The 14,490-nt window shown below is 42.6% G+C and overlaps 1 protein-coding gene across 3 annotated transcripts in view; it reads left to right on the top strand.

Annotated features, from left to right (window-relative positions):
* The window catches only part of LOC128691788 (protein masquerade-like), a 143,493-nt gene that overhangs the window by 94,483 nt on the left and 34,520 nt on the right, over positions 1 to 14,490 (top strand). For all 3 annotated transcript variants that reach the window (XM_070101062.1, XM_070101064.1, XM_070101063.1), the window contains 2 exons: positions 9,947 to 10,247; positions 10,716 to 10,906. In XM_070101062.1, coding sequence (XP_069957163.1) covers positions 9,947 to 10,247; positions 10,716 to 10,906 — 492 coding nt within the window. The remainder of the gene's footprint in view (positions 1 to 9,946; positions 10,248 to 10,715; positions 10,907 to 14,490) is intronic.

Here is a 14,490-nt window from a genome sequence, read left to right as displayed (position 1 = left end):
CAGCAGAGTGTAATTTTGGTTCCTGTAAGCAAACACCAACAGGGGAAAACTGGGAGAGCAACATCTGAAGCTCTCCCTGATTACCCCTGAGGCCACGTATATTCCACTGTAAATAGGCCATGATTGGCAACGATAAAGATACCTGAAGTCAGCAGGTAAGGGTACCTACGGACTAGAGGGGTTAGAAAAGTCCACATGCAGTGGCAAAGGAAAACGTTCAAGCAGCAAAGGAACTGGGTGCTGTGAAGAAAGGAGTTGCGCAGATGGAGAAGAGGAAAGAGAAGGAACAGAGGGTGGATCAGTGTTCATTGATGGTTTGGTCTCAGCAATATATTCAGAGATTGCTTCAAGTGTTTTGGAGTTCAGAGACATCGTATGGGAGACAATATTGGAGATGGAAGGAGGGGGAGTTTGAGTAAAGATCGGAACTGTAATGGACTGTACCATGGTAGGGGGAGCCGAAAGGGTGGAGGGAGCTGGAGAAGTGTGGGAGGGGACAGAAGAGGCAGAAACCTGGGAGGTGGCAGAAGAGGAAGAAACTTGGGAGGGGACAGGGGAGGAAGGCACAGTACGCGGAGGAGGATGAACCTCCACACTTGTAACGGAGCCAGTGAAAGGGGAAGACCCAGGTACAGAGACCGGGAAGGTAAAATGTGGAGGTGGATGAAGGGAAGGAGGGGTTAAAGGAGATTTGTTGGACCTCTGAGAAGTAGAGGGACGATTGGGAGGAGGTGTCGTACGAGGTCTTGTCGATACCGGGGTTTGTGAGGGAGAACACGAAGAAGTGAGGACAGACTGAGGTGTTGAAGTAGGGATGTCTGAGCCCAGGACAGCAAAAGAATTAGATACAGGAGTGACTATGGGACTGGCAACCGCAGAGGAGGCTGCAGAAGATGGGACCCCAGAAGTGGGGGGACGTTTTGAAACACGAGAATAAGAAACACGGGGTAGTCTCCCTTGGAGGCGGAGATGAGAAACTGCCATAGCATAAGGGAGACCTTCTGCCTCTTTGAGGCAACGAATTTCCCGCTCATTTAAGTAGACCTGGCAACGGCGAGAGTACGAAGGGTGAGCCTCATGACAATTAAGGCAAGAGGGAGGTCGACTGCAAGACGTATTAGAATGGTCATCGGCACCACAGACTGGGCATTCGGCTATAGATCTGCAATATTTTGCTGGGTGGCCAAATCGCCAGCAATTCCTACACTGTTGCAGTGTAGGGATCACCTTCCAAACTTGTAACCGATGTCCTGCTACATAAACAGAGGATGGGAGTTCACGGCTGTCAAAAGTTAAACGAGCCACATTGCAAGGGTAACGTCTTCACCCGCAGGCAGGAAGAACATAAGTGTCTACCTTGAGAATTGGGAGATCTTGGAGTTCCAGCTGTTCGAGAATGTCATTGCCACATGTCTGAAAATTCTGTTGGACTATGGTATGGGGCAGAATAACAGTACCACTACAAGAATTGAAGGAATGATGTTTTTTGATAGTGATAGGAATAGTATCGATATGTGAAAGAAGAGAAAGATCATGAGCTTGGGTAGAATTCTGGACTGTGATGATGCATGTACCACTCTTAAGAGCATGAAAGGAAATATCTCTACCAACGTGGCGTAGGAGCGCTTTGCCAATACTATGGTCAGAAAGATAGGCAGTAGAAGAAGTCGGTCTTAAAGTAAAGAATTTAGTCCATTGTGTGGTCCGAAACTGAGTGTGGAGAGGGAGCACATGACGTGTTGGTCTTTTCCAAGTAGAATGGGAAGGTAACGAAGTAACATCATCAGGAGATTGTCGTTGGCGTTTAGAAGTGGGACCAGAGTCGGTCCGACATGGGACGGGTTGGTGATTCGAAAATCGCCACACCGTAGAGGGAGAGGCCAGAAGCATAGTCAAAGGAGAGCGGAGGTCAGACAAATCAAAGGAGTCAGTTGAAACCCTGGCACCTGAAGAGGGTGAGAAAACAGCACCAGCAAGAGGTACAGGGGCCTTAGGAGTGTCCAAAGAGTGGCCAAAAGATGAGGCGAGGTCAGAATGGGGTGCGGTAACAATAAGGGGCCCGGGGGTAGTGGGGTCATGGATTTGGGACTCCATGGTTAGGTTACTTCTTTCTTTTTGTTTTTAAGAAAAAAAAAACGAAAAAATAAAAATAAAAAAAAAGAATAAAAAAGGGGGGACCAGGGAGGGATAGTTCCTAGGAGGAATGAAAGGGCCAGAAATCTCCCTCCGTGCCCAAGAGGACCTCAGCACCGCAAGTAGCGCAGATGCAGCATGGAACCCGTGCCATACCCTACCCTTCATGCCAGTAAACCAGCAATCCGGGATAGCAACCTCACATCTGCCGAGCTACCTCGGTGGACAAAAGAGAGGGCAGCCGGATATCCGCCACAAAGCATACCTCCTTCGGCCACCAACCCCGGAATCCGAAAGGTGGCTTCCAGAGATACACTCTTCACCCGAAAGACACCCAAAGCCACCGTCCAGGATACCGGAGAGGGATCGGGACATCCCCAGGCAATCCAGATTCGACGGCAAACTACGCCACCAGATTCCACGGCAAACTACGCCACCGCCAAGAACCTCAACGGAATGGGATGGACCCCGGTACTCTTTCCCCTACCTAGGAACTAGCGCGCCTGTGGGAAAAATCCCAAAGGTCAAAAAGAGGAAGGGCAAAAGGGAGGGGTGGGGAGGAGGAAAGGAAAAAAAAAAAAGGGAGGATGGGGAGGATGGTATAGGGAAGGGGGGATTGGGGGGTAATTAGTTTCGGTCTGAGGAAGGAGACCGACAGGTCTAATTCCTCAGACCAAGAGCCTCTTCACTATGCCAAGGAGCCCCCCTTGAAGAGGAATTACCCAATCAAAACCTATTGGAAAGTAACTGCCTTTATTACACAGCATCACAAGCCAGCACTATCCTAAACAATGCTAAAAGTCTATCAGTACTTAACTACAACATCAGGTCCTTAAGCAAACACTATGATGACCTCCTAGCACTCCTTGAATCACTAAAGACACCCTTCTCCTGCATTATTCTTACTGAGACCTGGCTTAAACAGGACACAATAGATATCTACCCTCTACCAGGATACACAGCAATTCACAACTGCAGGCCAAACCAAGTTGGGGGTGGTATTGCAATCTATTACTCTAACCAATTATCTTGTATTAGCACCACTTGCTTTAGTGATGAATATGGGGAATACATTTTTGCTAATTTTACTGTAAAAAACCTTAAGACGCCTATAACAATCGGTGCCATTTACTGGATACCTCACACAAACATCCCAAATTTCAGTGAGAAATTAAAGTCACTAATAACAAACAGACAAATGAATAAGCACCACCTTCTCTTAGCTGGAGACTTCAACATCAACCTTGGCTTACTAGATGATCAGCCTGTAACTGATTTCATCAACAATATGAACACACTTCTCATACCAACAATAACTAAACCAACCAGGCTCACTGAGACAAGTGCAACCATAATAGACCACATATGGACCAATATACTAGCCCCCCTTAAATCAGGGATAATCACAGATAGCACTACAGATCACTACCCTACCTTCCTCCTGACAAACATTAGTAAACCACCACTTGAATACAACAAAGTCTCATTTAGACTCCATGACGAGGCCTCAGTAAGGAAGTTCACAGCTGACCTAGAGACTGTTGACTGGCCTACAGAATTCTCCAAGGCCAATGGTATTGATGACTGGACAGACATTTTTCTTAACAAATTACTTAGACGATGCACCATCCCCCCAATGAAAAGCAGGGGTGTCACTAGCACGTTAAGAGACCATACAATAAGTGTCAGGGGCCCGAGACTGTTCAACTGCCTCCCAGCACACATAAGGGGGATTACCAACAGACCCCTGGCAGTCTTCAAGCTGGCACTGGACAAGCACCTAAAGTCAGTTCCTGATCAGCCGGGCTGTGGCTCGTACGTTGGTTTGCGTGCAGCCAGCAGCAACAGCCTGGTTGATCAGGGGCTGATCCACCAGGAGGCCTGGTCACAGACCGGGCCGCGGGGGCGTTGACCCCCGAAACTCTCTCCAGGTAAACTCCAGGTAATACAACAAACATTGTCCTATAAAAACGAAACAGATCACAAACAAACGGCTTGGTTGCCCATGGCTAACCAGCACCATTCTGAAATCCATTGACAAGAAATGCCAATATGAAAAGCAATATAGACAGGGCTTAATACACAAAGATATTCTTAAACACTATTCATCAGCTCTCACCAAAGTAATAAAGAAAGCCAAACAACTATACTAGATTCACAGACACTATAGGAGATATAAAAAAAGACCTGGAAAACACTCTCAGATTCTAGGGACCCACAAACTGAGAAAAAACAAGAATATTGTCCTAACTAAACCTAATGAAACACCACTACATCCCACTGACACAGCTAACAAGATAAACGACTTCTTCTCAACCATAGGATCTAATCTTGCCAATAAAATCCCACATACCAATGCCCATGCTGGGGACTACCTAGATGGGAATTTCCCAAATTCCTTCTATCTTGCACCAACTGAGCCCACGGAAGTCACCGAGATTATAAAGTCACTTAAAAATAACTCGGGGAATCTGTCTCATGTCCCACCATTACTGTACAAGTGAGCGGCCCATGTCCTTTCGCATGCTATTTCATTACTTTTTAACAAGTCACTAGAGACTAGCACCTTCCCGAAACTACTCAAGATGGCAAGGGTTACACCAATACATAAAGGTGGTGACCCTACAGACTTAAACAACTATAGGCCAATATCTAACTTACCATTTCTATCCAAAATCTTTGAGAAACTCGTGCACAGGAGACTGTATTCATTTATAACGGCACAAAACATACTCAACCCCTGCCAATTTGGATTCAGGAAAAATAAAAGCACTAATGATGCAATCATAAAAATGCTAGATCTGCTTTACACAGCATTGGAAAATAAGGAATATCCACTAGGAATTTTTATTGACCTAAGAAAAGCTTTTGACACAGTAGACCACGACATCCTACTCCACAAACTTGATCATTACGGTATAAGAGGCCATGCGCTTGCTTATTTCAAATCTTACCTTACTAATAGGTATCAGTATGTCACCATTAAAGACACAGCATCAGCAACACGGCCACTTGATACTGGAGTTCTGCAGGGAAGTGTTCTTGGTCCCCTGCTCTTCCTCATATACATCAATGATCTTCCAAACGTATCTCAACACCTGAAACCCATTCTCTTTGCTGACGACATGACTTATGTCATCTCTCACCCTAATCTTGCCACCCTCAACACCATTGTGAACGAGGAGCTGATCAAAATATCGACTTGGATGACAGCCAATAAACTTACGCTTAACACTGACAAAACCTACTATATTATGTTTGGTAGCAGAGCAGGAGATGCACAAATTAACATTAAGATTGACAACACTCTAATCACCAGACATAATGGGGGCAAATTCCTAGGCTTATACCTTGACAACAACCTGAATTTCAGCACCCATATCCAGCATATAACCAAAAAAGTATCCAAAACGGTTGGGATCCTCTCCAAGATACGATACTACGTGCCGCAAAATGCCCTTCTCACACTATACCACTCACTTATTTATCCATACCTCACCTATGCTATTTGTGCTTGGGGATCAACTGCAGCAACACACCTAAAGCCAATAATAACCCAACAAAAAGCTGCAGTAAGAATAATCACTAAATCCCATCCCTGGCAACACCCCCCCCCCACTCTTCATAAATCTAAACTTACTCCCTGTTCAGTACATCCACACTTACTACTGTGCAATCTACATCTACAGGGCCTTAAACTCTAATATCAACCTTGACCTAAAATGCTTTCTTGATAGTTGTGACAGAACCCACAGGCATAACACCAAACACAAACATCTCTACGACATTCCCCGTGTCCGACTAAACCTTTACAAAAATTCAAAGTATGTCAAAGGCCCTAAAATCTGGAACACCCTACCTGAGAACTCTAGAACTGCAGACACATTCATCACCTTCAAAACTACCATTAGAAAACATCTTGTCTCCCTGATACACCCCGTCAACTACCTACACGAATACCACCTGGTGGTTCACACTTACACTCACTCACCCATTTGACTATAAACAGAAATATTAATCTCAATCTTAAAATAATGAATCCTGTGATACTCCAATACTGAAACTATGTACTGTGCCAAAACAAAAGCATTCACATTGCTAAACTCACAAACTAGTATTTAGTCACTTAGCCATAATACCAACTTACCTCATAATTTGTAATATTTTACAATTAAGACCCCTCAAGGAAGGTTCCTTGATGTTGGTGAGGGGCTCTTGATTTAGGGAATTGGATCTGTGCTCCAGTTCCCCGAATTAAGCCTGAATGCCTTCCACATCCCCCCCCCCCAGGCGCTGTATAACCCTCCGGGTTTAGCGCTTCCCCCTTGATTATAATAATAATAATTACAATTAAGAATAAAACTAAGTCTGCCCGAAATGCCTAGCCATGCTAGGCATTCTAGTGGTACACTCTGTAATCATTATTTTACTACATGTAAACCACACAATAACCAAATTTCTGTAAACTCAGCATTGTAATCCTTATAGAGAATAAACTTTGAATTTGAATTTGAATTTGTACCTAGTTCAGCTATCAAAACTTTGGGGCCCAGTCCCTGGACCCATTACGTACCTCTGTAATCTGTAAATACCTTTGTAACTTGTCATGATTGTGACCAGACCTACCTGGAGTTCATTACCTTTGTAAATTGTGATCTCATTACCTTTGTAAATTGTGAGTTCATTACCTTTGTAATCTGCTCAGCTATCAAAACATTGAGGCCCAGTCCCTGGACCCATTATGTGCCTCTGTAATCTTTTGACTACCGCCCACAGGATGGGTATGGGGTGCATAATAAACATATTAAACTAACATGTACCTGGAGTATAACTTGAGAGGGTTTTGGGGATCAACGCCCCCATGGCCTGGCCTGTGACCAGGCCTCGTGGTGGATCAGGGTCTGATCAATTAGGATGTTACTGTTGGCAGCGTATAAACCGATGTACGAACCACAGCCCGGCTGATCAGGTACCGACTTTAGATGCCTGTCCATCACCTTCTTAAAGACAACCAGGCAATTAAACAGTCTTGTGCCACTGACACTTATTGTGTTGTCTCTTAGTGTAGTTGTGGCACCCTTACTTTTCATTGGAGTGATGTTGCAACTGCTGAGTCTTTTGCTTTTGTAGGAAGTGATTTTCGTGTGCAAATTTGGTACTAATCCCTCTAGAATTTTCTAATTGTATATTATCATGTATTTTTCTCTACTTTGTTCCAGGGAATACAAATCAAAGGACTTCAACCGTTCCCAGTAATTTAGATGCTTTATTTAACTTGTGTGTGCCATTTTCTGTACATTCTTCAGGTCAGCAGTTTTGCCAGCCTTGAAGGGGGGCTGTTAGTGTACTGCAGTATTACAGCCCAGAGAGAACAAGCAATTTGAAAAGAATCATCATGGGCTTGGCATCCCTAGTTTTGAAGGTTCTCATTATCCATCCTATCATTTTTTAGTAGATGTGGTAGATACATTGTTGTGGTCTTTGAAAGTGAGATCCTCTGACATTATCACGCCTAGGTCCTTCACATTAGTTTTTCGCTCTATCCTGTGGTTGAAATTTGTTTTATACTCCGATAAAGTTTTAATTTCTTCAAGTTTTCCATATCGGAGTAATTGAAATTTCTCTTCATTGGATTTCATATTGTTTTCTGCGGCCCAGTCCCCTCAAGGAAGGTTCCTTGATGTTGGTGAGGGGCTCTTGATTTAGGGAATTGGATCTGTGCTCCAGTTCCCCGAATTAAGCCTGAATGCCTTCCACATCCCCCCCAGGCGCTGTATAATCCTCCGGGTTTAGCGCTTCCCCCTTGATTATAATAATAATAATAATCTGCGGCCCAGTTAAAGATTGGTTGATGTCCGCTTGGAGACTTGCAATGTCTTCGATGGAGGACACTGTCATGGAAATTCAGGTGTCATCTGCATAGGAAGACACGGAGCTATGGTTTACATCTCTGTTTATGTCAGATATGAGGAACAGGATGGGAGTACTGTGCCTTGTGGAACAGAGCTTTTCACTATAGCCTCCTCAGACTTTGCTCTGTTTACTATTACTCTTTGTGTTCTATTTGTTAGGAAGTTACAGATCTCCCAACTTTTCCTCTTATTCCTTTATCACAAATTTTGTGCTCTATTACACCATGGTTGCACTTGTTGAAGGCTTTTGCAATGTCTGTGTATACTACATCTACATTTTGTTTATCCTCTAGAGCATCTAGGACCTTGTCATAGTGGTCCAGTAGTTGGGACAGGCAGGAGCGACCTGCTCTAAATCTGTGTTGCCCTGGGTTATTTAACTGATGGGTGTCTAGGTTAGTGGTGATCTTGCTTCTTAGAGCGCTTTCAAAGATTTTTATGATACGGGATGTTAGCGCTATTTGTCTATAGTTCTTTGCAATTGCTTTACTGCCCCCTTTGTGGAGTGAGGCTATACCCATAACATTGTGCCCTCAAAATCTTTTACAAAAAAAAAAAAGTATTTGTTATATGAAATACCCAAGTAAAAGCTTAAGCACCATAATGTCAAGGTTTTGCTTCATATCCTGACACCTAGTTTAATCATTCTAGCAGTGCTGTAGTTTCTAATACATGGGTACTGCTGCCACACACGATTTCAGTCACAGTATATGTATGACCTTCTCCATTCCTTCCTTTTCATTACACATCAGCGATGGTACTCAAAACTTAGCATACTAAAAGTGAGGAAAAGAAAGGTGACAGTAATTATGAAAATGTCTAGGCGGTGTCATCCAAACTTTGACCAGAGTTGGTGCCTGGTGTTTCCTACAAACAAAATATTGCGAGCAGTGATTACTATACTACATGGATATGGATTTTAACCCCTCGACCCTGAATAAGTAGATTCTACTACTTTTTTGCCTAAATATTTGGCTTTAAAAGCTTTACCCATACCTATGATTCCTAACTAGTCACAAGTTTCCCTGTGATACTCCAATATAGAAACTATGCATTGTGCCAAAACAAAAGCATTCACATCTCTCAAACTAGTATTTAGTCACTTAGTATTAGATTAGATTTTGCCACCGAAGTGGCTAGTTTATTGTGCACCCCATATCCATCCTGTGGACGGTAGCGCAAGAGCATATGGATACACAAAAGGCCTAGGAACTAGGCCCCAAAGGGTTAACTGGAATACATATGGATTTATATCTACATATCTATAGTTCACTTATCTGTTACAAGCAAATTTCGGAAATTTGCTTAGTATATCTGGTATCTTATTTTCATTAATAAGATATCTTGACATGTCACATAGGTTATTATACTGTCTGTCTCTGTATTCCTCAATAAGTGGACAATTAAGCACATAGTGTTCAAGAGAGTGACCATATGCCTGATCACATAATTTACATTTAGTTTGATCATCATCTGTGTGTCTCCCAAACTGCCAGAAGTACTTGTAACCAAACCTAAGCCTGGCCACTACAACATCAGTCAGTCTGTTCACATTGCAAGTTGCTCCATAAACATACTTATCTATGTTCATGTTATCATAGTGGGTTATAGATTTAGTCAACTTACTCCACAGTTTGTAATAATTTAGGGTTAAGAATTAATCTAAGTTTGCCCGAAAGGCCTAGCCTTGCTAGGTGTTCTAGTGGCCCCCTCTGTAATTAGTATTTTATTACATGTAAACCACACAATAACCAAAATCTGTAAACCCCACATTGTAATCCGTAGAGAATAAACTTTGATTTGATTTGATACACGAGTACTATATATGCCATAGGAATATACGCACATACTATATTTGTAAGTTTAGTACATTTATGCTCATAATTGTTTGAATATCACAGACAACAGAGAGCCTATCCACCTGGGGAGGAGTAATCGAGGCTGAGGAAGATGCTCCTACGTTGCTGCCTTCTACACACCAGCCTCCTTCCACACATGAGCCGCCAAGCATACACCTGCCACAAGACAATAAGCCCGTAGTAGATGCAGCTGTGGATAAGACAATAAAGCCCTTGGATGAGAGACTAAGTGAAGAAGAGCCGCTTAAAGAGACAAAAGAGGATATTATGGCAGATGAAATGTACTCAACTGAGGTACCAACCACCATCATACCCAAGGCTCAAGCCTATGCTCCCTCCAGCAGTGAGTAGGCTTACAGTGAAGACTCTTCCTAATAATAATTTAACCTGATGAATTATTATTCCATTGAAGTATAATTTTCCAAGTTGTTTAATAAGTCTTTTTTATCCCTATTCAGTATCTAGGATTTATATTTAACCTATTTCCAATTTGTTTAAAATTTAATATACATGTATTTTTTAGTTGATATTCAACAAGTTTTCTTATAAACTTCCTCTATATAGTGTTATTTTTTGTAATTGTAATTGAAAAAGCGCATCCAAAAATTGAATATCACGTTAAGAGAGAACTTCATAGTACATACTAATAAATTTTAAATGCAATTTTCGGGTGCATTGGCAAAAACTCGATGTATAGTTTTATAAATGAGGTGTATGTATTATTTGTCATGAAGGCAGTAAACCATTGTTGCAGTCATGAGTTGTAATGACTATTGTGATGTGTGCCGGTGATAATTATTTCACTGGTCAGGTTTGAGAGTGTGCCCTGGAGTGTGTGTGGCCAACCGCATCAGTGAGTACTGTGAAGCTGCCCTCGATGTCAACCAGCTGTGTAGGTCAGGACTACGATGTTGTGTGTCAGGTGACCTCTTTCTTGACGTTGATGAACCACCTAAAGAGTTTGTTCTCCTCAATCCTAAGAAGTCGACAGAGAAGACAGAGGTTGGTTGGTACACAGTAATGCCAGTCTCACTTTCCACATTCACCATAACATTATCCATCATAAAATTAGTTGATTGGATATAACAGGTACCAAATTAATACCTTAATGTGTTTAAACACAAGTTTAATAAAGCAGGATTCAACAATGAATGCATTTTCTCTTTTTGGATCACCATACATTAACGGGAGACACAGTGTGTTAAAAATGCTATAACTGTATTAACACTATAGTATATATTTCTTTCTAACAGTTATAATATATCAAGGAAACTGAATTATGAGCTGGAAACATTGGTAAACACAAGACAAGAGAGTATAGTTGTCAGTTATTGAAGTACAAAACAAGCACAGAGTATATCTTTATCTGTCTCAGCAGACAGTTGAGGAGCGACAAGGGCCATGTATATATTGTGCCGAAAAGGTAAAACTTGCAGTTTGGACCTAAACAGCAACGCTCATCTTGCCGAATATGGCAAGCGAAAATATGTGTTTACCTGGAGTTTACCTGGAGAGAGTTCCGGGGGTCAACGCCCCCGCGGCCTGGTCTGTGACCAGGCCTCCTGGTGGATCAGAGCCTGATCAACCAGGCTGTTGCTGCTGGCTGCACGCAAACCAACGTACGAACCACAGCCCGGCTGGTCAGGAACCGACTTTAGGTGCTTGTCCAGTGCCAGCTTGAAGACTGCCAGGGGTCTGTTGGTAATCCCCCTTATGTGTGCTGGGAGGCAGTTGAACAGTCTCGGGCCCCTGACACTTATTGTATGGTCTCTTAACATGCTAGTGACACTCCTGCTTTTCATTGGGGGGATGGTGCATCGTCTGCCAAGTCTTTTGCTTTCGTAGTGAGTGATTTTCGTGTGCAAGTTCGGTACGAGTCCCTCTAGGATTTTCCAGGTGTATATAATCATGCATCTCTCCCTCCTGCGTTCCAGGGAATACAGGTTTAGGAACCTCAAGCGCTCCCAATAATTGAGGTGTTTTATCTCTGTTACGCGCGCCGTGAAAGTTCTCTGTACATTTTCTAGGTCGGCAATTTCACCTGCCTTGAAAGGTGCTGTTAGTGTGCAGCAATATTCCAGCCTAGACAGAACAAGTGACCTGAAGAGTGTCATCATGGGCTTGGCCTCCCTAGTTTTGAAGGTTCTCATTATCCATCCTGTCATTTTTCTAGCAGATGCGATTGATACAATGTTATGGTCCTTGAAGGTGAGATCCTCCGACATGATCACTCCCAGGTCTTTGACGTTGGTGTTTCGCTCTATTTTGTGGCCAGAATTTGTTTTGTACTCTGATGAAGATTTAATTTCCTCATGTTTACCATATCTGAGTAATTGAAATTTCTCATCGTTGAACTTCACATTGTTTTCTGCAGCCCACTGAAAGATTTGGTTGATGTCCGCCTGGAGCTTTGCAGTGTCTCCAATGGAAGACACTGTCATGCAGATTCGGGTGTCATCTGCAAAGGAAGACACGGTGCTGTGGCTGACATCCTTGTCTATGTCGGATATGAGGATGAGGAACAAGATGGGAGCGAGTACTGTGCCTTGTGGAACAGAGCTTTTCACCATAGCTGCGTCGGACTTTACTCTGTTGACGACTTTCCTCTGTGTTCTGTTAGTGAGGAAATTATAGATCCATCGACCGACTTTTCCTGTTATTCCTTTAGCACGCATTTTGTGCGCTATTACGCCATGGTCACACTTGTCGAAGGCTTTTGCAAAGTCTGTATATATTACATCTGCATTCTTTTTGTCTTCTAGTGCATTTAGGACCTTGTCGTAGTGATCCAATAGTTGAGACAGACAGGAGCGACCTGTTCTAAACCCAATAATTTTGCAAAAATCATTCTGAACCTAACGAAAAAAATACATTTCATTGTGTTTAATATTAAACTATTGTAAACTTATCTAAAATATATTTAGTTGGATTACTCTAAATTAAATTGAGCTTGTTATAATAAGGTTACATAAGTTTTCTAATTTTTTTTAGTACAAAATTATTAATTTTTACATTAACATTAAGGAAAAAAATATCTTTAAACGTATAAGAGAAAATTTTAGAAAGGACTTAATTTTAAATGAATTCTTGTTAATTGACTGGTTTTACCTATTCGGCACGACGTGTGTGTGTGTGCATACTTAACAATTAGCAAACAGGTGAAATTACACTATGTAACACAATTTTTTGTTCCTGGCAAGTTAGTATTATTTTCCAACTCCTTTTATTGCAAAACAACAGAAAATGCCAATTACAGTGGACCCCCGCATAGCGAACGCCTTGCATAGCGAACAATCCGCATAGCGAACGCTTTGTTCGCTAAAATTTTGCCCCGCATAGTGGACAAAAACCCGCTCAGCGACCTTCGTCCGAGACGCGTCCAATGTGCGCCCTCAGCCAGCCTCACATGTGCCGCCCGTCCCATTGTTTACCAGCCAGCCTCCGCGGTAACATTCAAGCATACACTCGGAATATTTCGTATTATTACAGTGTTTTCGGTGCTGTTTGTGGAAAATAAGTGACCATGGGCCCCAAGAAAGCTTCTAGTGCCAACCCTACACCTCAAAGGGTAAGAATACCCATTGAAATGAAGAAAGAGATCATTGATAAGTATGAAAGTGGAGTACGTATCACCGACCTGGTCAGGTTGTACAAGAAACCAAAATCAACCATCGCTTCTATTGTGGGCAAGAAAACGGCAATCAAGGAAGCTGTTGTTGCCAAAGGTTTAACTGTGTTTTCGAAACAAAGATCGCAAGTGATGGAAGATGTTGAGAGACTCTTATTGGTGTGGATAAATGAAAAACAGCTAGCAGGAGATAGCGTCTCTCAAGCGATCATATGTGAAAAGGCTAGGAAGTTGCATGACGATTTAATTAAAAAAATGCCTGCAACTAGTGATGATGTGAGTGAATTTAAGGCCAGCAAAGGTTGGTTTGAGAGATTTAAGAAGCGTAGTGGCATCCATAGTGTGATACGGCATGGTGAGGCTGCCAGTTCGGACCACAAAGCGGCTGAAAAATATGTGCATGAATTCAAGGAGTACATAGAAACTGAAGGACTGGAACCTGAACAAGTGTTTAATTGTGATGAAACAGGCCTGTTCTGGAAGAAAATGCCAAGCAGGACCTACATTACTCAGGAGGAAAAGGCACTCCCAGGACATAAGCCTATGAAAGACAGGCTTACTTTGTTGATGTGTGCCAATGCTAGTGGTGATTGCAAAGTTAAGCCTTTATTAGTGTATCACTCTGAAACTCCCAGAGCGTTCAGGCAAAAGAATGTCCTCAAGGATAATTTGTGTGTGCTGTGGAGGGCAAACAGTAAGGCATGGGTCACTAGGGAATTTTTCTATAACTGGTTACACCATGCATTTGCCCCCAATGTGAAAGATTACCTAACTGAAAAGAAATTAGACCTTAAGTGCCTCCTGGTGTTAGACAATGCCCCTGGTCATCCTACAGACGTGGCAGAGCGACTTTATGGGGACATGAGCTTCATTAAGGTGAAGTTTTTGCCTCCTAATACCACTCCTCTCCTGCAGCCCATGGACCAGCAGGTCATTTCCAACTTCAAGAAACTGTACA

This window comes from Cherax quadricarinatus, chromosome 75 (assembly GCF_038502225.1).
Source record: "Cherax quadricarinatus isolate ZL_2023a chromosome 75, ASM3850222v1, whole genome shotgun sequence".
Classification (NCBI taxonomy): Eukaryota; Metazoa; Arthropoda; class Malacostraca; order Decapoda; family Parastacidae; genus Cherax; species Cherax quadricarinatus.
This window is presented reverse-complemented; position numbering and strand designations above follow the sequence as displayed.